This window comes from Micropterus salmoides, unplaced genomic scaffold (assembly GCF_014851395.1).
Source record: "Micropterus salmoides isolate LMB-PRFRI ecotype aquatic unplaced genomic scaffold, ASM1485139v1 Ms_hic_scaffold_7, whole genome shotgun sequence".
Taxonomy (NCBI): Eukaryota; Metazoa; Chordata; class Actinopteri; order Centrarchiformes; family Centrarchidae; genus Micropterus; species Micropterus salmoides.
The window spans coordinates 27,202,607-27,229,924 of NW_024044459.1; the positions used below are offsets into that span (position 1 = coordinate 27,202,607).

General features: G+C 39.5%; 1 protein-coding gene across 1 annotated transcript; it reads right to left on the reverse strand.

Annotated features, from left to right (window-relative positions):
- Nucleotides 1-2,636: 2,636 nt before the first annotated feature.
- Nucleotides 2,637-24,884, reverse strand: tmem161b (transmembrane protein 161B). Its single transcript, XM_038703666.1, has 12 exons — nucleotides 24,635-24,884; nucleotides 17,359-17,462; nucleotides 15,675-15,755; nucleotides 14,140-14,237; nucleotides 13,846-14,002; nucleotides 12,372-12,523; nucleotides 12,215-12,275; nucleotides 11,959-12,099; nucleotides 10,731-10,844; nucleotides 8,553-8,727; nucleotides 6,440-6,536; nucleotides 2,637-6,341 (listed from the first exon to the last, which is right to left on the reverse strand). The coding sequence occupies exons 1-12, from the start codon at nucleotides 24,635-24,637 to the stop codon at nucleotides 6,058-6,060; spliced, it is 1,467 nt and encodes a 488-aa protein (XP_038559594.1). The 5' UTR covers nucleotides 24,638-24,884; the 3' UTR covers nucleotides 2,637-6,057.
- Nucleotides 24,885-27,318: the final 2,434 nt, after the last annotated feature.

Consider the following 27,318-nt stretch of genomic DNA (forward strand, 5'->3'; position numbering starts at 1 on the left):
GGGGGCAGTCCACTCTGTTGGTTGTTATTGTGAAGGAGATATCAACAGTAGAATTTAGAAGGAAGAGAAATAGGACATGACCAGTTTTAAAAAAGAAAGAAGATAATATAATATATAAATGAATATATAATTTATTAATTTATGTGGATTCTTGGAAAAATCTATTAGGTTTCTGTGAGCTCAATGTCACCATGAAAGGCATTAAGCTGTATACTGTAGTACTGCTTTTGCTAATTCAAAAGCACCCATCTTTTTTTCAACAGTAAGCACAGATTTTATTGTAAATCATGGATTACATATACAAGGCACAGAAATTTGAATTTCTGAAATTTTGTCTTGGAGGGTAAACATTCCTCTCCGGAGCTTAAAGAGAAAGTTAAGTGCATCTTAACGATACAATATGAAATAACAGATATTAATGTATCTGGTAGCTTCTTGTCTTGGATGCACCTTTTGTTTTTTGAGAGAATGGTAAGCTGCTCTCTCATCACAATACATATCAGTTTAATTCTCAATAATGTTTAAAAAGTCCGAGATGTATTAGGAATAATAACATTAAATATAATCTATATTAATGTCACTGTTGGTTTACATCAGGCGTCAAAGAGAAGCAAAATACTTTGACACACACACACACTTTTAAAGGAGCTATACTGTAGCACTGTGTCTGTGTATAGCGTCTATCAGGAGGCTGCTGATTAAAGGCCTGCAACAATGAAGCATGGAAACCCCAGAGGAACAATGTTCATCTGGATATGAATTAATGTAAGAGCAGTGGTGATTACCATGAGGGCAGTCAGCCATTTCATATTTCTAGCATGAGGCAGTGGACCTCAAATTTTAACCATGACGAGATTTAAATGTACTTAGCTTGGTGAGAATCTTTTTTTCTCCCTCGCCCTTCTTTGCACTTGTAACTGGTGCACGTTTAACTCAATTAGGTCATAATACACAGACAGCTTTAGGGGAACAATATTTCCCATATGCAGCGATGTGAATTATGAATGGGTCAGAATCAGTGTGTGTCAGTGGGATAACATGGACAAAAGTAAAATAAAATCTGTCCTCCACAATGGCTTCGTCATCTTAATGCTCCTGATCAACCGATACAGAGAAACCTACATTCGTATAATACTGGATGATACACTTGACTGTGTACATTTGACATGATTCAAAAAAAAAAATCTCCACTTGTGTCCTCTATTTTTCCTCATTAAAAATAACCTTCTGTCTTATATCAATACAATGTTATGGTCTTAATTTCTCTGAGCATTTCCCAAATGCAGCTTCAATACATTGCCAATTGTTCTTGTATTGTACTACCTATAAAAACCTGCACTTTTAGCAAAATTATCAATAAAGCTGTTGTTTCAATTTTGAATTGTGTCAATTTGTTTATGCTGCTTTGTGGAATTTTTTTTAAACTATTTTGAATATGTGCTAGATTTAATGCCAGGTTTTCAAATGCCCACTTGCTTGCGGCAGCTAAAATAGCTTAAATGTCTGTGCTACCATCTCAGCTGTTGTCATGGTAATCTAAAGATGATAATTGCATGTATTATATTAAAGGTGATTGCTACATGCTGATCTCAGTCAACCAATCTTTAGTAATTCAGCAGGGGACCTTTCTTGTTTTTCTGATCTTTGTCAAAAATGTGGAGGTAAAGAAAGGATGTAAAGAAAAGTAAGACATGTAAAAACAGGTCAGGAGATTGAGCAATGTAAAGCACTCTCTTTCAGGCCATTCACGATACAAAGTCAGGTCAGGCACAATGTATGGATGCTGCTTCTCACAGTCAACAGAAGGGTGGTATCACCATTCTATGTCAGACAGAAAGCTCACTATTATAGTGTAACCCCTTCAGAAGTGTCTCAGTTCTTCAGGCTATGTTGGGGACAGAAGAGTGGAGGTCTCCGCTCCCCTTCCTGAAGCGGAGCTCCACGCCACTCTACGGAGAGAGAGAGCGCGGTGAATAGGCCCCACTCAAGAGGAATAAAAGGGACCTCTCCACTGGTTTGTTTTGGAAGCTGTCTTATTGATCTGTCTACCTATGAATGAATGCATTGGCCCAGTTTTCCCGCTCATGTGGACAATGGCACTCAAGGCCTGCATTAACTGTTATTCCCAGAGAATGGCGAGCATCAAGAGGAGTTGGGGAGCGTTTGTCATTTCATCCCTTTATCTCCTCCACTAATCTTTCCCACAAGAATAGAGAAGCCAAACTAAGAAAAGCAAATCGATGGTTGCTGACTGCCTTAAATCAATTCCAGTTTGCACAAGGACATATTTCAAGTAGAGTGATGCTGAAACACAACTACAATCTTATTGAGCACCATCATTCAGTCTATTATGACCAGTAAAAAAAAAAAAAAAAAAAAAAAGAGAAGAAAGATACAATTTCAAATCTTGCCTGAGACCTTGAAGACCCATAAAGGGGCCACTGTAAATGCAGAGAAAAGCTTGAAAGAGGACCTTAATGTACGGAATAAAGCACTAAGGATCTGTGTGGAACTGTTTTGTGGGGTCCAACATGTGAACTGAAGTAGGGAATGCCATAGTTTCCTTCAAGTACGAATTCCATCACAAGGACATAAAATGCAGCTTTGCAGTAAAAGCCAAAAAAGATACATAAAAGACCACTTTACATTATTTATTATTTAACAGTGTTCCACACTCTGACTCTGTTTCGAATCAGCCAAATCGTCTTCATTCCTGTAAAAATAAAACTCATATTTGCCTGTTGGATGTTTCCATGTGTTTTAGTACAGAACTAGCTAAAACAAGAGAACAATTTAAAACACAGCACTCCAAAAATGTACTTTTTGTTTTCAATCATATTTCAAGAACTTTTACTCCTGTTGGCATGATTTGGAAGAAAGGAGAGAGAGATTCAACAAAGAGCGACAGACCGAGACAACAAACCAACAATTTTAAAAACGAGTCTTTGGTGAGGCATGATATCTGAAGTTGTTGGTCATTCTCTTATATGGGCCAATAGCAATAGTGACTTGCTGTCATTGTGGTTTATTGACTTACAAAACTCAAAGTTATTAATTCAGCTTTTCTCTTTGGTCATCTGCAGCACTGAATGACAGTGACCAAGAAACCCATGTGATATTTCTACTTCCTAGGGCTATAAGCTGACACAATTATGAGCACTTCTTTCAACACTAAAAACATATGCTTCTAGAAATTGCTTTGAATTTACCAGAAGACTATACAACATACACATACCTAAAGTGCCAAACGCATCTACAGTTTTGTAAATGTACCTGTTAGGAAGTCGAGCCAATTAAGCATAAAGATAAAAAGAACATAATTTATTTAAGACAAAATCTAAGCAGAAATAAATACATGACAACAATGTGTGTAATTTACTTTGTGAACCCAACAATGAATAATAAAAACACTTTCAGCGTTAACAAACAGAAGAAACAATGCCTCATCAGGCCACTGAATTCTGAAAGTATACCAACTTCTTAGACCAGACCATTAACAAGAAGTAATCTGTAACTGATTTGTCAAAGAATTTCAAAACTGACTTGAAGTCTTCATGTACTCCAATAACAAATGAAGTGTTTTGCTGTTAAATTAGAAATGTTTACAGGCCTCAACATGTAATAAATACAAAACCAAAAGATCAATCAATAACAATAGTCATTAGGACAAATTAGATTTAGATTTAAAGGTAGATTTAACAGGTGGTAGTAGATAATTAAAAAGGTAAGGAAGTGCAGGGGGTGGGGGATGTTAAATCAATTAACCACACAAATTATGTTCATGAAAACAATCTAGAAATTAGGCAGGACTGATACATTCATTATGTGCATATTCCCCATCATTTAAAAACAGACAAAAACTGAGCTAAGACCTTCAACATCAGGAGCTTACAAATGTGATATGGTGCTGCTCGACTCTGTAAAATGTGTCCTGAACAAAAAACAGTGCTGGAATTCAGAAATTACAGCTGTATGATATATTAAATGTAATGACAACATGAAATGCCAGGGAATCACAGGATTGTGTGATCTGTAATTGATCTCGCACCATGTACCCTACATTCCTGAATAGAGTGGACAATCATTGGCCCAGTGCTTTATCAGCACAATGACTGTTTGTGCGTACATTTACCCACCAAAACTACAGTATGCGAATACACTGTAAATACCGTTATATCCTGTTGTGAACCAGAGCTTGTGATTCCCTCCTAATCAAGATGGAACTACAAAAAACAGAAGGCCACAGAGTTGCAATTTCAAACACTAGCAGACACCAAATCTACAGACATTGGGACAGGGGAACATACTCACTTGGCACCATTGAAAAAAAAAACCAACTATTTGATCCATTACAAAAAAATTAAATAAAAACAATAGATTGTTATAGATGGGTAAAAAGGAAAGCAGAACATGGTGGTAGCTTATCAACAGTTGTTGAAATCATCTCCTCATCACAATGCCCTTTCAGGTTACAGCTGACCTACAGCAGAGATCCTGTACATACAGACAGACACATGGACACAAGCACATATCTTGACTGAGCCCTCAGTGCGGTCCTGCCTTTAAAATAATCACTACCGCGCAACCCCCCCCCCCAACACTCAAATTCTCTCATTGCTTCTAAAATGGCTCAGTTAAAACCAGGGAGGTTACAATGCAAATTGAACATCACAAATCTGTTGGAACGCCTTTCATTTAAAAACACAAGTTTGTCCTCTATGGCAGTGTGATGTTTATGGCAAGTTCAACTGCACACATTTTAAATACAACAGCTTCAAGTCAATAAGATGTCTACCCACGTGTTTAGCATCTCCTCTTCCTCCTCAACTCTTCTGCAGTTGTCCACTCTCCAACTCTGGTGAGCCCACAGCTATACCCAACCAGATATTCTGGCAATATCCATAGGCAGCCCCACATGCTCTTCTAACAAACAGTGACACATTGGTCCTTGCTACGAAATTTTAAGACTCTCTCAGACTCGTCTGTGGTCCGTGGTCAACGGAATTTAGACCTATAAGTGAAACAAGCTATCTTGTTTGAATACACATATTTTTAAGGTTTGATCACAAGACAAACATGGGCACACGTATAACAGTTGTCAGTGTTATACAAGGAAAAAATTAGTTAGTGTGATTTTAGGCTAATATGAAGTCACACATTAGCATCCATGATATTATATGAAGCTAAATGTAGCTTCATGTATGTATCACTGTGTGAAATTGGATCCATCAGGGACTGTGATACAAACTGGAATATAGGCTGTTGCATGACTCTTACAGTAATGTCAAGGCCATGCACATACATACTTAAACCTAACAGCATGTATGCAGTCATGCAGAGCAACCCCAGAAGTTTTACCTGGATAAGTGTGATGTAATTCATTGTCAATACTAGTTTAAAAGGAGCCTTAGTGACCACTGAAGACAGAGGAAATTTAAACAGGAGGACAACAGTCTGAAATCTGACTCCTATTGACATGCATGAAGTCTCAAGAAGCTACCCTTTGAGCTTTCTAAAATAAAAGACATCATGAACCTGAAGATGTTGATGGATGAAACTCTTGTGATCAGGTGCATTAACATTAAACTCTCCTCACTGGCTTCTCTAAAACTGGTGGAGCTGAGCAGAAGGGCCACACTATGTTTCACCATGTAAAATAAATTGTAATGAGCCTCTGAGATAGTCTTTCACCTCATGTCATTCAAATTTCATACAGCAAACTGGACCGAATTGTCATTACTATGCCAACACACCACTAACACGGATTACTATTCTTCAAACTCATACTTTAGTCAATCTGTTTTTAAGGTTTATAAATCTTTCTCTCCAAATTAAAAAGGTAGTTGTAGTAGTAGTAAAAACAATGACAAGAGTTCACAGAGTCATCTGTGGAGGAAGCACTGGAAGTTGAACCAGGAGCTCTAACGATATGGTCAGTCATTGTGACGTGGTTGGAGGGAGGGAGGGAGTGAGTGATTGAGAGTCATGGAGCAGAATATGCTTCTGTTACCCCCACTCAGTCCTTTCTGATCAAGTCGAACTGCTGGGTTTGCAACGCTATGCCGCCATGAGATACTGATGGTAGAAGAGGCCAAAAAGAGAGGTGGAGAAGAGGCAGGCAGCAATCCACCAAGTAAAGAAGGAAAAGAGGCCCCGGAACAGCAAGGGGCTGAAGACAGTCCGCAAGCCTCCCAGGGCCACTGACAGCTGGGCTACTGACGCCCGGGCTCCTGTTTCTACCACTGAAGCTGGCGTTGGGGCTGCCCCCATCACAGAGTCAGAGTTCATTTCATGGGTACAAGGCAGGTCTTCTTCAGGATAGACCCACCAGGAGTGTCCACCTGTTATTAAATAAGGCAAAAGAAAAAAGATAGCTTCAACTTTTAGAAAGATGAGACATATTCTAAACTGGAAAGTCATCGAGCAGTGCATGACTCACCTAAGGTTTTTAGCAGCAAAGTTGTATGCAACAGCATCACCAGCGGTGCAACATACTGTAGTGCAATTACACACAAGTAGTAAAAAACACGTGCAACCTGTGAGAAATTGGAGAAGAAGTCAATTACTATGGGCTTTTACACAAATTGTTCAATAAAGCTTCTTTTAAGACCTGGGAGTTTTATTAACACCAAACTAATAGCTGCTTTTTATTTCTCTGAAACAATCTCCTCAAACATTCTCTAACGTAGGGACACAGCCTAGTGACCACTATCAGTTTTAATAATGTTATGTTATTAGACAAATGACATTTTTACTGATGTGTCAGTTCATATAAATAATCACATTAGCAAAAATAAACATGTTGCTGAAATTGAACTTAGTATCTGAAGTCGTACATGTGATTAAATATATTGAATGTGATCACTCATAATTAAAGACCGGACATTTTCTTTCACAATCCATCTGTTAGACCACAACTCTTTCACCAAGTCTAGACATGAAATTCAGCTAAATATAAGAAACTCGTGACATCATACGTGTAACTGTAGTGCCATATTTTCTAGTCTGTGCTCATGTATATCAACACTTGCGTCTGTGCACATCCCGAACAAGAATACAAGTTGTAACTTAGGAGATGTTGGGGAGAGCTTTTAAAAAAGGGAATGATAGGAGCTGATGTGTTTGCCCACAACTGATGCCAGCCTTAAAACACACTCACTGATAATGTATCCAATTTCCAAGCGCACCACAGGTGGGCTGCATGCCTCCTGCATAATGCATGTCCTGTGCGCAGATGCACAGAGTTTTGTGCTCTGTTCCTTAATGCACAAAGACAGGACCCTAAATGTGTCCATTTGCTTTTAATAAAAGGGAAAATGGCTCACTCCTAAATTTCTTCACCTAGGTAGCTCCATCTAAGTGGTTACTACGGAATTACTGATCTTAACATTGCTCTGCCTTTTAATCCCTTCCAACAGTACGCCATGTGTAAGTGGGATATAACTTGTGATTTTATGTTTTTAAAACTGATGCAGAATACTACACTGCTCAAAAAAAATAAAGGGAACACTTAAACAACACAATGTAACTCCAAGTCAATCACACTCCTGTAAAATCAAACTGTCCACTTAGGAAGCAACACTGATTGACAATCAATTTCACATGCTGTTGTGCAAATGGAATAGACAACAGGTGGAAATTATAGGCAATTAGCAAGACACCCCCAATATAGGAGTGGTTCTGCAGGTGGTGACCACAGACCACTTCTCAGTTCCTATGCTTCCTGGCTGATGTTTTAGTCACTTTTGAATGCTGGCGGTGCTTTCACTCTAGTGGTAGCATGAGACGGAGTCTACAACCCACACAAGTGGCTCAGGTAGTGCAGCTCATCCAGGATGGCACATCAATGCGAGCTGTGGCAAGAAGGTTTGCTGTGTCTGGTACCGAGATGAGATCCTCAGACCCCTTTGTGAGACCATATGCTGGTGCGGTTGGCCCTGGGTTCCTCCTAATGCAAGACAATGCTAGACCTCATGTGGCTGGAGTGTGTCAGCAGTTCCTGCAAGAGGAAGGCATTGATGCTATGGACTGGCCCGCCCGTTCCCCAGACCTGAACCCAATTGAGCACATCTGGGACATCATGTCTCGCTCCATACACCAACGCCACGTTGCACCACAGACTGTCCAGGATTTGGCGGATGCTTTAGTCCAGGTCTGGGAGGAGATCCATCAGAAGACCATCCGCCACCTCATCAGGAGCATGCCCAGGCGTTGTAGGAAGGTCATACAGGCACGTGGAGGCCACACACACTACTGAGCCTCATTTTGACTTGTTTTAAGGACATTACATCAAAGTTGGATCGGCCTGTAGTGTGGTTTTCCACTTTGATTTTGAGTGCGACTCCAAATCCAGACCTCCATGGGTTGATAAATTTGATTTCTATTGATAATTTTTGTGTGATTTTGTTGTCAGGACATTCAACTATGTAAAGAAAGGAGTATTTAATGAGATTATTTCATTCATTCAGATCTAGGATGTGTTATTTTAGTGTTCCCTTTATTTTTTTTGAGCAGTGTATAATAATGATTATCATATCTTTTATCTTTTTCACCATCTTCTGCAGGTCAACGGTACTTATCCGTCCAGCCTCCTTCTTCATCTGGTCCACACCCTTCTGGGCCAGGTTGAGGTAGGCCTGCAAATGATGTCTCATCATAGCGAGCCGGAGCATACACATCAGTATGATGGCCCATAACCGTAACGTATCATACGTCTGCTCAGTCATCCTGATATTAATAGAAAGACAGGAGTGAGTAAGAGAGGGGAGATGATGTAGGGATGACAGCTTTTTTCTGGCCCGCAAACTCAACACATCATGCATCTGCTCTATCATTCGGATGGTAGGCAGAGACAATGAGACAGATAGGAAAGATAATAAGAGCAAAGGAGTCATAAACAACTCAGACGAAAAAGTCAAAGAGGGTGAAATTGAGAGTTAAAAAAGGTGAAAAGGGGGGAATCAGACTTAATCGTGTTTGACCTTGATGGTATCACAGTCACTGACAGCAGCAGAAAAAAAAGTTTGACACATGACAGAATACAAACTTGCAACAAATGAAAGATGTTATCTTAGAATGAATAACCAGCTAACAAATGACAGCAGTTGAGATACAATAAAGAGCATTCCCTGAGGTATGACTCAATTTGTTTACCGTCTAATTTTAACCCAAGTAGACAACGTGTGTGTATTGTCACTTCATCTACGAGCTGAATACATTTGTTATCTCATTGAACTGTTGTAAATTCCATTTTCATAACTGCTCTTGCATTGTTTACATCCATTTTCCAGCACAAAAGGCACAATTACTTTCATTTTTACAGCTTTGCAATGTTGTCCCATCCCTCTTGTTTGAATGGCAGGTAATTAGCTCGCTCGATATCAAGGGAGTCCAACCGGCTTGCCTACCAAGTACAGATCCATCAACAAATGCTGCGAGTACATACACCTTCAGCACACTCATTTTCAAGAAATGTTTAGGCAACCTCACACATGAGCTACAAAGCATTCTACTATTGGCCTCATTGTCCATGCTCAATTGACCCTTCGCTAAGCCATGCCCCCCTTACTTCATGTTGCTAAGGCCGACAAACTGTCGGACCTGTTGGACTTTTATCACAACGCTACCACAGTCTATTACTGCAGTCTCTGGAGAAATATTATCTCATTTTTGGAAAAAGTGATCTCAGAACAGTTTGGCAGTTCCACTGTGCATTTGAAGGTTGTTTTTAGGCTGTCAAACAGACGTCAAAGAAAGAAGCTAAAGCCTACTAATGAAGATCATAGGTACCCATCTCCCGAACATCAGTGATATCTGTGAGGTGAGGTGCCTATGCAGAGCCCAAAGGATACTAAAGGACAGTACCCACCCAGCCACAGCCTGTTCACCCTGCTGCCTTCTGGGAAGAGATATAGAAGTCTTCATATTTATATAAAAAACAGAAAATTTATATAAAAACTGGACATTACTTGGAGAAAAGAAAGAGGGGAGGTTGAACTACTTTGTGAATTCAGAAAACATGTGTCTGTAACTTTATTCCAGATATCATTGTACTTTACTGTGACCAAGTTAGCATAGAATAGCCCTGATCGATCCGAACTTCATTCAGAAAACAAACATTTCAGAAGTCGTTGTCCTGCTGTCTTGCTGACAGACCTGACAAAGCATGAATTCATATGTTTAACAAATCTGCATAATGTTGTAGTTATTTCGCATCAGTTTAATCTGTTTATTGCTATTTAATCACAGCAAAATGTTTACTTTGGGTTCATACAGTTGCAGTAATGGCGAGTTGTGTTTATTCACGTTGTCGCGTTAAAAACGCCTTCTCGTGTTGAGTGTGAACACTTGCAGCGAATGTACTCACACGAGGAAAGCGTCACGAGGAGAAAATTCGCGGTTGGTCTGAATGCTGCATTAGAGTTAGAGTCCCTATGTGTAAAAAAAAAAAGGGCTGGATAGAGTGGGACATGGGGAATCAAAGGAGTAAAATAAGCAAAGGTGAGAGACCTGCCTGTTTTTATTTTCTATTTAACTTTTAAAACTTTATATTTTCCTATGTTGCTTTTATATTTAATGTAAAGCACTTTGAATTACCTTGTTGTTGAAATGTGCTATACAAATAAACTTGCCTTGCCTAATCAAATTGGCAACAGAACTTGCAGTGACCTGTACATCTGGATCAGACATTTAAAAACGACTGTTGGAGCTACTTAATTACTTTTACTTACAAAGGCACACTCTCCTTTCCCAGAGTGGGATTCATTATGTAGTCCTTGGTAATGGGCTTCACCCACAGCAGGACCATGATAAGAGGGGCCAGGAAGTTGATATGAAGCAGAGTCCTGTAGAAAAAGGGAGAAATGAACAGCTGAACCAATAATAATGCTAGATGCTAATAAACATCCAACAGGTTGTCCTCCTTTCCAGCGTCATTTCCAGTGTCTCAGATAACCTTTGATAATTAAAAAAAAAAGTCTGACCACTGAAGGAAACCCAAAGAGTGACTGATAAATATAGGTATAATTGTCGAGAACCATAACCAACTCCAATGTATTTGAGAAAATACAAACAAACAAATAGCTCGCTGAAATCCTCACTTTTTAATCATAATTTGACATTAATATAGTGAAAAATAATCAATGCAACTTTCCCTCAGAGGGGTGAGAAGATAACCAAGGCACAGATTTTGAAGGGCTCGGAGATAATCCCTGCTAGTGACAGGGTCTGAGGATGTAAGCTCATGACAGTTAAGAGCGGGAAAGGAAGAGGAGGCCATTTTGAAGAGTCTGCTATGCCAAAGTGGATTATCTGGATGCGACGTGCTCCCAGCTCTGCACCCCCTATCATGGTCGTAGACATGCTACCCAGTGAGTTCTGAAATAGAAATCTGCCCCAACTGAGGAAGTCTTCATCTGACTCACAGGGTGCCCTATCGTACCCGACACACTGAATAGTAGGAGACAAATATAACTGCAGTATAGTTGGCTGTTTCTTCTTACTCCAAGAGGGGACAGTTTGATACAATTCGAGCACATACTGTATTAATTAAGCCTAGAGCCACAGATACAGCAGACTATTCTAAAGCTTTATTTCCCTATTATCATCAAAAACATGCATGTTCCAATTCACCATTGACTCATTTACATAAGGTGACATGAAAGTTATTTGCTTTCACTTAAAACATCACTGTCGAGAAAATGAGTAAGGATAACAATAGGAAAAAATGACCATTAAGGCAGCTACAAAACATGGTACAACTAGCAAAAGTAAAAAAAAGAAGCATATTTATTTTTTCGTGACCAGCTAGTGATCTTAAAGGTTGTGTTTCAACGACGACTGCCATGACTTTCCACCTTTTACATCCTTATTATTAAGGATAAGAAAGGCATCAAATGTATTCAATGAAAAATACATGAGTGAGCGCAGAAGTGAAGACAATTAATGTAGTGGACTCACTGTGTAAATTTGGCTGTGGTGAGATTGAGTGCATCTAGGTGCATCTGGGCCAATCGTAGACCAGGGAAAGTTAGAAATGCTCCAATCAGGGAGCACAGCAGGGCCAAGATCAGCTTGAAGGTGAGCTTAGATATGGGACCCCTGTGAAAGAGAAAACACATAGTTAAGATACTCCTGTAGTTTCATGAGTCATAAAGAATTCATGAAGGCAGAGAAAACGAAAATGATACTAAGAGAATACTGATTTTGCACTTACTGGGACTCTAAGCCCTGGTGCTCCAGAAACTGTAGAGCACTGTCAGAGAAGTTTGCAAAACCTAAAAATGAAGAAACGTTTGACAGTGACTCACTCACTGGAGCAAACAGTAATAAAATCTGGTTGTTACCAACAGGGTCATTTGTGAGAAACTCACCTGTCTCCAGACCAAACTCCAGGTAGTTTTCAGTGACGATGAGAATGGCCATGGCTTTGACAAAGAAGAAGAAAGCAAAAGTAATGCAGAGTGAACGCTCGCCTCCTTCCTCCAGCTTGAAGTAGTGGGCCGTTAGAGAGAAAAGACTTTTACTGTGAGGACAGTCAAGGAAAACAATCCCCAGGAGAACACTGGCACATAAAACCGACCCAAACTGCGTTGCTCGTTTACTTTCAATGCCTTGAACAGGTTTCGTGTGAATCCTCTACCCCTTAATGCCACACAAACCTTGCTACCCGGCATGTGTGGGCTCATAATGTGTGGGTCTTTGGCACCAGTGCGTGTCATTGCGGTTGTAATAGTATTTTACTCTGCCCCAGTCAACACTGAAAAGCTAAGGACAGAGCATGTTTCTAAAAGCGAACTATGCTCACCACGGAGATTAAACTCTTGGTTTTTGAAACATGCAAAATTTTCACTCCAGTTTAGTCCATTTCAATAATGGTATTCAATCCAATGAAGTCCCCCCCCCCGTTCAGTAATGTGAAGACAGCTGTATAAACACTCACTAGACAAGTCCGAGCCAGCATGAGGCTGAAGAGAGAAATAGTTATGTTTGAGCTATCACGTTGTGGGCTAAAACTAAAATACTGCAGAGCTGGCCTGTCAACATTAGCTAAAGGTGAGGAAATGCAGCCACTTTTATAAATTTCGGTAAACAAGGGGAGGAAGCAAGGTACTATTATCTGCAGATACATGAAGACTTATCGGTGAAGGGTGAGGCAGCAGAGCTGATCTCCAGGCAGAGAGTCTTAAACATATGATCAGAGCTGAAATAGGAAAACTGAAATCAAGTGTTCCATTAACACATATATTGAGCCAACATATTCCCTCATCTTCATCGTCCCATTTCATCTGTTCCCCAGTCTGTCCTTCCCCCCCCCGAGCATGTCAGTCTGTTGGGCTGTGAAAATTGGGCCTCCAATCTCCAACATACGCAGGAAATGACACACCATCTGACCGGGCTCGACCAGGAGCACTGGAAAGATTGATCCCTGTGGTTGGTGGCAAGGATAATGCATATTATTTAACCATCATTCAGCGTAGCAAAATAGCAGGTAGCTGTGGAGCATTAAAAGGTGCTGGCAGTCAAGCTAGGAGCAGCTTTGGCAGTCACTTTAAAGTCCATCTCCACCACTGCTGCATCCACACAATCAAGCTGGAATGATTTGGTCTCTCATAGACAAAGAGATGTAAACCCACAACATATGTAGGACGGAAGTGAGGAACGTAACGTGAAATTAATGGAAATGTGTGAGTACAGAGCAGAGTCCATTGAAAACGCATCCCGCCTACAGACGTAAAGTAAAGCATATAAATGTGTTGCCAATTTAACAGTGACGAGATTTAACACTCCGATATTAAAAAAAACACAGCTAACAAAAGATGTCAAGAGTGACTTATGTAAGGATACATGACAAAAGTGAGTACTAGCAGGCACCAAACCACACTGATGTTCATCTCTCCTGAGGGCTGAGCCACATTATAGTAGAGTTCTGTTATGAGATAGACCACAGTTGCCGCTACAGTGAAATCCACCAGCCACTGGAACTCTGGGAAGTAGTGCAATGCTGGGGGGGGGGATAAAGAATATAATTAAATCAAAATATTCAATAATAAAATACAGCACAGTATATACAGATGTTAAGAGTGTGTTGCTGAAAGGTTACGACTAAACGTTCTTTATTAGACATGTGTTCTGTTATACCTAACGTGTCGACTTCTGTGATGCATTTCGTCTCCAGCTGTAAGTCGATGTCCTTGGGGACGGTTAGCGGCTTACTGTCTATATGACCGTTGTACTTCCTAGGGCGAGAAGAGGAAAGAGCAGCAAAAAACACAACTACGGTCAGGATAATAGAAACAAGCAAATCCAAAATGCAAAAAAAGTAAACCGCATTTTAGACCATTGATATTTTTTTATTCTGTGAAGAGATACAAACTATAAAACACATCACTATGCTGAAATGAGATTCTTTTAGTGGGTTCTGTTCTAGCAGACATCTTTCCTTTTACACAACTGGGTTCCCAAATAGTCATTACAATAGTAAAACCCTCAAATTCACTGTAGCTATGACATCTAAATTTAATAGTTGGCAGAGGTATAGTTACTTTTATTACTACTGAACTCTTCTGGGCCAAGAGGGCCAATACATAGGCAGTGCTAAATCACTAACAGCAGGCGAATGGGGAGCTGTTCTTTAGGCTTGAAGAACTATCTGGTGGGCCTCTGCAGTTCTGGGCTTTGTTTGTTCAGCCCTGTGTGTGCACTGGATTCGCAGGACAATGCCACTGTAAGACTCTTGGGCCAAACATGCCCTGGCCAGATTTCATCTCAGAGGGGCTCAGCTTTACCCCTGACTGAGGGAGTCAGACTGTTAACAAAAGGGAACGGAGCTGCATGGCACGAGCTGGCAAAAGGAAAGCGGCCCATCTTTTTCTTCAAGGGATTACTGAACATGTGGTGCTAGAGAGCCCTGACCTGCCTCATACAGGGTTAGAGAAAGGACTGCACAACAAACCTCTGCCTTAAGTTAGGAGCTGGACACCACGAGGAACAGTAAGGATTAACTTTTAGTTGTGACTTTTAATTTAAATTCATGTTTAAAAAAAGAAAAAAGAAAAAGGAGGGTACAAAAGGAAATGGCACTAAATCCACGTGTTAAACATATGGTTCAACTTTCTTCCAAATCTAATAGTAGTTTATTTTATTTAAAAAAAAAAAAAAATGCAAAGTATGTTTTGAAGGACATCATTTTCCACAATCAAAGCTTGACATCTGACCACTTTGATAGATAATGGCGTTTGGGAAACTTTGATTTGAGAGAGGATGCAATCCTTTTTATCTGTCATCCACTAAAATAGCCTAAATAGTAATGGCTCCCGAAAAAAATAAAAAAAAATAAAAATAAAACCAGGACCAACTTTCTTCACATCCACTAGACAGGGCCACTTCTAAGCAGAGTTGCTCTGAGCCTCGATGAAGAGCCATAAAGGAACAAAACAACAAAAACAGACTTCTGTCTCCTTACTTCAAATGGGCCTTAAATGAGCCACATAAACACATCAGCTTCATCTGTTTGCCGACAAGCCTGTGGTCTCCATCCATCTCAATGTCTGCTTCTCATCTTTTCTTTCCTCTCTGATGAAAGGCGTGCCTTTCGTACCTCCTCTGTGTCACTGCATTTCCCCAACTCCCAAACAATAGCCCCTCTTCATTCCAGCCCACCCTTCCCTTCCTACCTGTCTTTCCTCTTCTGTCCTTTTTGTTTCCCAGCTAAGCTCCTCAACTCATCTTCCGTAGGGTGCTGATACCACCGCAGACTGTGAACAAAGAAAAGGAGAGGGATGTGGAATCAGGTTCAGACATGGACAGAGGAGTAAGAAAAAGGACACAATAAAGCAGATATTTCAAAAGCTGTGGATGAGGGGAAAAAAACCTGACAGACTAAAGCTAGATTTATTGTCCTAATATGTTATTATTAAGACATACCAGCATGAAACACAAGTACAGAAGCATGGAAAGAGTATGTTACATGATTTGGACTAAAGAGATATATTGCATCATCACTGTCTGTTCACTTTCATGGTGTCTTCACGTCAAAATGCTAAGCAAATTTTGTTGAAAATATTCAATTTAGTAAAATCTTTGCACGTATTGCGAGGCTTTGCAGAGAGTAGGGAGGTCCATATAGAGCGGAGGGACAGAGCCGCTGCTCACCAACAGACAGCTGTTGGGAGGCGGGGAAATGCGGATTTATCTTCACTTCCGCTTATCAAATTGTTTGCAACAGCGAGCCGCGGCGATGCCGACAACTGTAATTAGCCTGAAATTAAAAGTTGTTTGCTTGTTGTCTTGTGGACAGACCTACAAGCATGAATTCAGACTTTTTACAAATTGGCATCATGATGTAGTTATTATACTTACTTGCAACGGAAATTCGCATCGCAGTGTTCATACCACATTAAGAGAATTCGCATCTACTCTTTTTGCATTGACTTTGCATGTAAACATGGCGTCTAAAAACTGCTTCGTGTTTGGTGTAAACAGATCATAAATCATAACTCACTTCCTGTTAAAAGCTTAAAATGCATTTGCATCACTCCTTAAAAAACATTAAAAAAAATCAGATTGAAAAATGCTCTTCAAAGCAGTGACATTAAGACTTGATTCTATGAACAGGACAAACAAAAGCCTAAATTTGAAACAACTGAGCTTTATGATTAATTCCCAAACAACAAAACAGACAATTCTCAAAGCTTTACTTTACATCAGTGACTCTGATACACATCTAGAAAGCATTTGTGAGAGGCTTTAAAACAGCAAGGTTATCTCTCCTTAAGGACTGAGCTTGAAATAGAGCATTCTTTTGAAGATTTCAGACATATTCCTTAACTTTAGAAACCTTCTTGTCAGAGCATCTTGAGCAGCACTGAGTGGTAGAGGAGGATAGATGTAGCACAGCTTGTTTTTCCCTTGTACATTTATTTATTATGGAAAATGAATTACAAAATATTCTGGAGGGACACTCCAGGCATTCTGCTTAGGGCAAAAGCAAAAATAAATAAATAAATAAAATGCTTCAACTGTGGCCTGAAAAGAAAAAATAATTAATTATTAAATATGTTCCAAGAAGCTGTTTACTGAAAAACATATGTGGCACTAATTAAAGAAAATGAGGCGGGCACTTTGTTTTTGTGCATCGTCCTCTCGGGTCATCCCAATATTTGAATACCCTTTTGTCTTTGCTATATGATTTAATGATTCTTTTTCTTCTTCTATCCAAACCCTCTGCTGTCTGAGTAAACATTTTGATCCCCATTGTTGTGGACTCTTTATGAAATAAACTTCTCAGAAGGCAAGCACACTGAAGAAATGACACATTTAGAGAAACAATCTGAAACAGCATGTACAGGACTACATTACCTGCCACTGCAGAGTAGCCATCTTGCGAAGGAATAATGAGGTATGATTTTCTGAATTACACTGGCCATTACCATGGTAACCACCAGCTGCACACCGATCACACCCTGTGGAAATAGGACGGGGATTTAAAATCACATTTAAATAGCAATTATACATGCCATAAAACAGTTACACATATGAAATATAGGTTTATATAGACTGATAAAGGCTGAAGCATATCTCCCAACTATATAAGTGTTTCAAATGAATGAAGTCCAAAATCATATTACTGCAAATGATCAATACAATTATTTAAATGTGCCCTCTACAGACAAACTCCTTCATGTTTTTCCAATAGGGACCACAGATTAAATTCAATGGGGCTTCAATGGCGCAGGAAACAGATGCTTATATTGCCAAAGCAAGTGTGAAATGAAAACATGTACATAAACAGAAGATGTTGTCCCAACAAACCTTTCAAGATTGCAGTGCAGAGGGCTAGTGAATAGGCCAACTTGTTATGACAGGCTTTGAATATTTATGATATACCATCTAGCAGCATAAACATGTCCATATGTGGAATTTAGCATAAGCCAAAAGCATAAATGCTGGTAAAGCATCAGATCCCCCATCTTATAGAATTTTTACTTTTAGATGTTTTATTACAGAGAGTATAAAACCCATGACCAAATTTTGGATTTATAGTGAAAATAAATGATTCCCCTTTTCGCTGGGGAGCCCCTGGAACCCTCTCAAGGACCACTGGGGTCCCCGAACCCACCTTTGAGAAACACTGGCCTATGGGTTTTCTGAGGATAATTCCTTGGCAGTATAATCAGTGAGTTAGCTCTTAACTGACAAAAGCAAAACACTACCGCTGTAAGCAAGATGTGATGTCAAAAATCTTGTCATGAAATTTGGAATGAATATTCATTGTCCCCAGAAATGGATATCCTACTGCCTTTCCTATAGCTGTGCTAAATGTGCTAAGCTCGTTAATAAGGATGAATATTTCTGATGCAAGACTACATGGCTCTTTCCTCTAGGTGAGGTGTCTGATTGATAATGCAGCCAATAACAAAAGCATAAGTTAGATGGATTCAACCATTCTACATGAAATGCCACCTTCAAAACATAAATTAGGCAAATAGAGTCCTCAATGAAATTATTCTTTTTCTATTTTACTTAAAGCCACTATTTATATATGACAAATTTGCAACTTGAGACTTCAGAGTTGTACACCCCTCCCAATAACACTGTGGCAATCTTTTAGGCTACCAACATACTTATATTACCTTCCCAAAGGTCTTAACATCATCATTCATGCCTTGATTTGCGTGACTTTAACAGGGTATATACAGAAATCCGGAAGTGAAATTCAATACCTTTTCAACATAACTTAAGACTGCCGTGCCACTTTGAGCTGTAACCGGCTAAGTCAGCCTCATACCTTAAAAAGAGGAATTGTGGAGTTTTTAAAAGGAATTTAAACATATTTATAACATTTTATTGCCTATACGTGACCAGGTTGTAACCTCACCTAAAAATTCAGACATTCACCAACTTTCTCAGTTGCCTAAAACAGTCTGTTTAGGCGTACTGCTTTCTATGTGAAGGACTTGTAGGATTTCCTGTGAAAATCCATTGTCTTACACAGGCTGTGATGTTTATGTGTGCAACATTACTGCAAAACATGTGAAACATTGTGATTTTGTGTTTTAGTTGGTTCAAACTAGATAACGTTAGCTTGCCTGCAAACGCCGTCCAGTTGATAACTACCTGACATAGTTGTAACTTATTTTCAGTAACAAATATGTAAAGTGTATGCTGTTTGTTGCAATCTGAAACCTTACTGCTAGAAGCCACTAAAAACCACACAGCCCACCTTTAACTTACATTTTCTATAAATAGATTTTGAGACTGTAAAACTAAACACTCTTTTTGTGATAACTTTCATCAACCATTGTATCAATACAACATAATTCAAATAGGCCAGAAGGTGCAGAGAATAAACTGAGTGATGGATAATGTTGGTAGTGTAGACAGTGTAGCACAGACATTTGTGATCAACAGCTGCTGTCTGCATCCTAAAGCTGATTTGTGTAAACTTTAGTAAAACAGATGTAAAATAGAACAAGGGGAACATGTTGCTCTCAGGAGGAGGAGGCGGCTAGAAGCAGCACATATTGGCACAATGGCATCCTGGCTCTGGCTAAATCTTTCCACTACAGTGGCTCGATCCACAACCTGGAGGAGGATCTAGTACAAATGAGTGTATTAGTATAATATTATAACATTATATTAAAAGTACAATATAATAGTAAACTTTTAGTTTTATATTAATATGTTAATTATATGTTGTTACTTTATTCATTATAATCTATAGTCTATAATAGTATAGTATATAGCTTACCACTATTATAATATTAATTCCAGTTACAGCCGTTTCATTTTGGGGTTGTTTTTTATTCATTAACTTTGTGCAAGAAAAATATTCTACAGTTAGTTAGTCTCTAACTTTAATTTTAAGTAGGCTACTAACTCATCAATAATAATAATAATAACAACAACAACAATAACAACAACAACAATTTAGGCAGAACGATTAGTTCAACATTTGGAAAGTTTGCTGTAGCACATCAAATGTTTTTTTAAAAATCCTGCTCCATCTAGGCTGTGATTAATCTGTTCACAAAAGTGACGAGCGCAACGGCTTTCTGAAAAGTTGAAAGTGTTTCAATAAAGAGGCACAGATGTAGCTAAATAGCCACCTAACGTTAGCCAAACCAATATGCTGCTTATATTTTCCCTGTTGTCTGCTGTCTTATCGCTTCACCTGCTGACAGCGCATCTTGCTCTTGTTTTTGAGTAACGGGGCTGTTCGCGTGGCCACAGAGCTCATGGTGCGTTCCATTTGACATGGGAAGTCGGAATTTCCGAGTTCCCAGTTGGAACTTCCAACTGGAACGCCCCCAGAAGTAGGATTTCCGACTCGGGAAGTCGGGAGAACCGCACTACCCCGACTTCGTGATCCAAGATGGCTGTCGGGGTATCAACAGTTGGTGAAAGCTGTAGTTTATACTGTTTATTAGCACTTCTGTGTACTTGTGACTCATAAATGTTCGTACACAAAGTGCTGTCCAACAGCTGTCTGTGGACGTGTTGCTACAGTGTTTAGTGTGAATAAATACCGCACAATGTGTTTTTTTAATCAACCGTCGTATCAATAGCTAACCTGGCTAGTTGTAAACAACAGCTGGCCGAGCGAGGTTTTCCGACTTGTTAACTGGAACGCCGTCAACTCGGGTGTGTCGTCATTCCCAGCTCCGACCTCTCACTTCCAAGGTAAATGGAACGCGGCATCAGTCCGACCATGTTTTGAACAATTAGCATTGGGGATTCGGCGTGGTGGAAGGTTATGGTCGGTTGTGCTCGTAGATCAGTTTTCCGGTTCGCATGGATCTATTTTTAGGGGCGTATGAGAGTGAAAGGCTCGCACGGTAGATCCTAGATCCCTGCGCCTAACGTTACACAGAATAACAACTCGCTACATTCTGCCTGTCTAGTAATTTTGGGTATGCAATATAAATAAATATGTTCACCCACACTTTTACCAGACAAACTCTTTGGACAAAAAGGATGTTCACATTGACAAAAATATCTTTAAAATTGAATACCCTTTTAAATGGCGATCAAGACTTTAATACTTTTTAATGGCCTTAATTTTCGCAAAATTGATTTATTACCTTTTAAGACTTTTTAAGACCCCGCGGACACCCTGTTTAAATACTCTACATGACCATGAACTACATGACCATATCCAATGTCCCGAATAACTCATGTGGCATCATGGTAAACAACATGGTATCTTGAAGTGTCTGGGACTTTGAATTGGTTATCAAGAACCAAATTTCCAAGAACCGTAGATTTTTTAAGACAAGTGCATTTCAATTCTGCTTATCGGTTCCTAACTTTTTTCAGTCGCGCTCCCGGTTGAACTGCAGTGAACATTTCACAGTCCAAAAAATTTTCACTTCTCTGCCAGGACCTGCCACACGGACCTAACGTCACATCATCAAGCATGCGAGAAGAGAGTACTTCTGTTTACATCCCTGGAACATGGAGGACCGCTCAAAGGTTTGGCTTAGCTTCACACAAAAAAAAAAAACAAAAAAAAACAGATAACAGCAAAATGCAACACTGGCAGTAAGAATATTTTATGCAAGGGAGGACGCACCTCCAATATGACGAAGTATTTACTTCAACATGGTGTGAATCTGAAGGAATGCACTGTGTTCATGTGTTGCGGCCTCCCACCTACAATGATGCCCCAGATGCAGCTAACGCTAACAGTAGCAACATCTCACACTCAGGTACAGAATACAGGTTAGCTGACATTCACCTTGCATATTTAAGGTAAACGAATGTCTAGAAATTATTCCAATATATATTTTTCTTAGATACAAGTCCCCAGAGACATCCCTCTAATACAGAAAGTCCTTTCACTTTAGCCATGAAGGGGAAGATGAGCAAAGAGAAAGTGGATGAATGTCAACCTCCGGTGACAAGATTTGTGATCAGTAGAATCGGAAATCGTTAAAACTGAAATCATACCTAACCCTACTGGGACTCGCCCCTACTCTACTGAACGTGACAAGACAATCTACAACTTGAGGTGATCAAGATTTGGCAACCAGAAGAGATGCGTCTATACCATTACTACAAGAGATGCACCATGACCGTGACCAGGGCCAATTAGTCTTACATATCCCATTCTGTGCCGGTCAAATTTACACACATGCTACAATGTTTGGTTATTTTATCTATCAACAGTTTCTTGTTGGATGATGCAATTTGAAATTATATATATCTCAAATGCAATGGTAACTATTTTTAAAAATGTGCCCAGGAAAATGAACAGCCAGCACTCCTGTGGTAGTTACCCAAAGATTTAGCAACATAAGGAGCTCAATATCAACACAGCACAGTTGGATCAATATTCACTTAGGCTTAAGAGACCAGAATCATTGCCATCATGTTGCCTTTTTATCCAGTCACTGTAGGGTAAGGTCGTAAACTGTAGGGTAAACTATATCCAATGCCTTTAAGTTAGTGGTCATTTCTTTATTGGCCTTATTCAAAATTGGCCTAAAATTGTACTCTACATTTCTGCAGCGACGCTCCTTTATTCACATATTTTACAAGAAATTGGAATTTGGGCCATACTGAGGATAGTTGAACAGGTTAACCTAATAACAACCCTGCGCATAACACTATAGTATATGTATTTCGGGTGATGGTTAAACCTATGTCAGACTGCAGTAGGTGTAGGAGGTGGAAGTGACTGACACCTAGACAGGAGAGGAAATGATGAGGCCAGACCTATACACTAGACCTAGATTGTGGATTGGTTATGGGTATCCCCAGTGTCACCCAGCATGTGGTAAGCTCCAAAAGCTAAAGTCAATACCTCTTCTGAAGTCACAGAGGGGAGAGTGGGTGCCATTAATTTTGCAATTATACTCACCAAGTTGTGACGCGTGACCAAACATAACCTCTCTGACTCGAGACATTCTCCGTGTGAGTAACGGTCATGCTATATAGGTCAAAAGCACACAGCCTTCGTTTGGTGGATGCTGACCATCCTCTGTGGGGGCCCTGCAAGCATCTCAAGCCTGGGGGAAATTGAGCCAGCATGGACCCTCTTATCTTGCCCAGTCTGCTTGACCCCCTCCACACAACAACCAAATGAAATCTGTATGGGGTGGGGAGTGGGAGCTACAATGATAACCACCATCCATAAGAGCTCAAACACCTCACTATTTTGCCCATAAAACTAACCCTAAAGCACTGAAAGCCTGAATTGGCAATCATCTTGACTACTCTTAGGTGCATTTCAATCTACTATATAAAACTATTGTGTGTTGGACATCTAAAATTACAATGTCTAATAGAAAAAAAATGCAACTGTGGTTAGAGATGGGCCACAGTATATATTGAAATGGGCCTGATACTAATATTGATAATAAGAGACTAGATCCTGGATGTTTGTCATTTATGTGATATATATTGTACAGTAGCCTACATTTATTATTTATCCCCTCCCCTAATATTACAGTATACCATGGGGGTCCTACAATGCGCTGGAAATGTCCATACACCCAATACCTTCTCTGAATGTCCTACCTGTTGGATTTGAAGACTGTTCCTGCCTGGTAATCAGGCTAGTTTCTAAATGTTGTCACTATTCTCCTGTCCCAGCTGCTTTAATAGAGGATAATATTAAGCCGATTGTGGACATCTTGGTTGTATTATGTGAAGAATAAGACAAATCACCTAAATATTCACAAAACAAATCCCAAAAATAAATACACCCCGATTATGTTGGAGCTACCCCAAACTGATACATTACATCCCATCTTTCTGTTGATTTTGTCAGATGTACTTGCCAGTTGTATAGAGATTCAAGACACCAACTGTGTTTTAGAGCGTTATTTGGGGATTACTTGGTGCTATAACAAATTGACTATGATGGTCACAGTCAGAACTGTCCATTCTTTGAATGTATACACACACACACACACAAATGTAATGGCACATGCACACAGGGCAGCTTGCAGTAAACGTCTATGAATTTCCTTCAGTAAATTCACGAGGCAAACATTTATCCTGACAGGTTATAAAACCCTTATATGATTATGTGAACTTAGATGTTACTATCGGAGTGTTGAGCAAATGCTTGTGACATTACGAATAAACTACACCAAATGAGCATTACCACTAAATGATTAACTCCGTTCCTCTGAGGGCATCCTGAGGTCAAACTGAGCAGGCCAGGTAGGTAAACACACCTTGACTTCTACCTAAAGGTATCTTGCTGCCAGCTGAATGACATGCTAACTGTTTGTCGGTATGATTCATACTTGTACATTTAACTTACCTTCAGCATCTGCCCTACACTAGTTAATGCCAGTACTCCCAAACACTATGTGAGTGAACACCACTTAAAACAGTCACCGTTATATACTATTAACATCACAAAACTGCATACAGCGTTCACTGTTAGCTACCGCTGGCTAAATAGCTACACTGACCGGCTACAAGTACCTGCGCTAGCTAGCAAGCTAAGCTAATGGTACAGTGCAATCACCAGAACAAATTGGCTGAAAACATAAATGGGTCAGCAACGTCGCAGTAGACATTCACATGACAGTGTGTGTCATCAATGATTGTTTTATCAATGAAGTGCGGCAAATAAGAGAAAGCGTTGAGTTCAGGTGCTCGCTGTTACACTCACCATGTTGATGCAGTGCAGCTGAAACGGACTCTATTACCCCGACAACACTGAGCACCGCGAGTCGGAAATCAAGCGGCGAGGAGCACATATGCCCTTTTTGCGGTGGTTATACACAAAATGAAGGGGTTTTTTATTCAACTGTCGCCGTAACCTTGCAGAGAGGAGTTACATCGTCAAAAATCAATGGATTCAACCTCCGATCCCAAGTATTTTCAACTGCAGTTTAATGCAGCCTATGGCTGCAGTAGAGGTCACGCTAAAACTCTGGGTAGGAAGGTGTCCTCAAATATGCCTGTACACGGAGAGTAAATTACGATGATTTAATTATTCTCACTCCCACAAATAAAAAAACAAACTATGGATATAATACCGTAAACAGGAATGTATGCTATTTAATTTAAATATTTGACTTAAAAATTACATATACTTTGTCATTTTGTACAGGATTAGGCAAGACCACTATAAGCATGTATTATGACAGCGACAACCGGAAGAGAGTAAACAGTCACCACCACACATGACAGATCGGTACCTGCATCAGATGTCTGGTACTGTGGACATAGAGTCGTTGAAGTAGAGTGACACAAATTACACTTTCTCAGTTTCTGCTTTTGTTGATCTGCTTCTCGGGAATGTGATGATTACTGAGCGCATTCACTGTACTTTCTGGCTGTATCAAGCGAATCAAGCATTGTAGTACTAGTAGGCTGCCTCTACCTTAGTTAAAGTGACCGCGAGATGCATGGCCCACAGGGCCTTTTTTTGTGACATTGTTTAGAAATATAAACTACGGTATGGGAAGACAGAGACGCTATAGATAATTAAACATGCAGCAGGCCCAAGTAACTAACTGAAACCCTTCAGAGAGACTCAAATGCATCTTATCTTAATACACGTGGTCATAGAAAATCAACAGAAACGACAAAGATGTTGCTTTTAGTAAGTATTTTAACATCCATGATCATAGTGCAGAGTAGTTATTGCATGAGCTTTCAATGACTTTTTACTTTACTTACAATTTACATGAAGCGTCATCCTAATAATGCACATAGGTTACATTGTTTTAATGAACAATGACATTCAGAAAAACAAGAGCAGTTTGTTTTTCCTTTTTTCCTACATAGATCTCCACCACTAGTGATGTTTTACATTGTGCTCCTACTTGTAAATGAAATAGTTACTATATTGGTTTTGCAGAATCCAGTCAATTGCATTTGCATGCAAAATGTCTGGAATTTATCTGGAGTTTTATGAATTACACATAGGGCTGTCTACATAATTTACATAATTAATTACTGAATACGTTGTTAATTAAATTATATAAATGAATCCATAAAATACTTTTGATTGTTAATTACACTTTAGCATATTGCTTATACTTTCATATAATCACCTGACCTTTTTAAAGCAGTACTTAGAGTGTACTTCCTATGAAGAATTTTCTATCAAGTAAACACTTGAGAGTATGAGGGGGAGTATTTTCTCCACCATTTTAAATTAGATTTGGTCTGTATCATAATTGACTGAGATGGGAAATGAGTGGCGATCCCAGTCGAATAACCCAGAGGGAGGATCTGTAAAGTTTATCAACAATTTACTGTAACTCTCCTGATGAATTGAGTAAAAGTTTATTTATTAAGAGTTTATTTTCCTCTGCTTTTAGCTTTGGAAGAGAGTTGTTATTCTTAACGTGCTTACGTATTTAGGAGAAAATAAGGTAAATCAAGTGGCAAGATGTAATAGCATTAACAAAATAATAAGAATAACATGCTCTGCATTCCCCCGCGACCCTGTACACAGGATAATCGGTTGGCGATGGGTGGATGGATGGTTGCTCTGCATTCTGTTTATAGCAGGTTTCAGAAACAATCAAATGCTGGACACTCAAACACAAGAGAACACATGTTCTTGCAATTGTTGTTGCAACTGTACATGGAGTGGCATGTACATCAACATAAGGGCTAGGCTGTATTTGCACATGCGCATGTGTTGGCTAAGGCCTCCTCTCTTATTGCAGCGGTATTTACCCCACCCCCTTGATGCATCTCACCAGCCCCTCATGGCATAGATACTGCAGGAGTGGGCTTCCATACTGTCTCAATCTACTCTCTTGCACATTTCCCCTGTTAAAAAAAAACATTCTGCCCTGAGGACCTAAGCAGTCTCTCTAAAGATTGCTGTTTAATAATGGTGATGTCAGCAATGAATGCAATTAAGTTAAAACGATGCAGTAATTCACATGACAAAATAAAAATGACATCACATGAAGGTATTACGATTTTTAAAACAGGAACCTTAATAAACAATGGTAGCTCTAGAGAGACACAGACAAGGTTTTATTTCAATATCTGGGTTATTCCATACATTTCACGCTGATTTCCTTTTAATTTATAATTGAAGGGAGTCTCATACTGTACATTTTCCTCGTTGTATTCCATATCACACTCAGCACTATTACTACTGCTGTTTGAACTCAATTCTCTCTGGAGCTTGTTTTTTTTTCTTTTCTTATTCAGTGTTGTCTGTTCTTTTTAGTCAGGCTTGTTATTTTTAGATGAAACATAATAGCCAGGATCTTCAGTGTACTGTGAGAGTTTCATACCCCTTCCTAGTGTTTAATCCATATGACATCTCCTCCGTGCCTACTGGTTCCTTTGAGTTTCAACTCACAAGCCTTACAATAT

Coding starts and splice junctions, on each gene's coding strand:
- tmem161b (XM_038703666.1), bottom strand. Junction 12,100..12,214: donor CACCAGGGCTTAGAGTCCCA/GTAAGTGCAAAA, acceptor TCTCTTTCACAG/GGGTCCCATATCTAAGCTCA. Junction 10,845..11,958: donor ACCACAGCCAAATTTACACA/GTGAGTCCACTA, acceptor CTTTTTCTACAG/GACTCTGCTTCATATCAACT.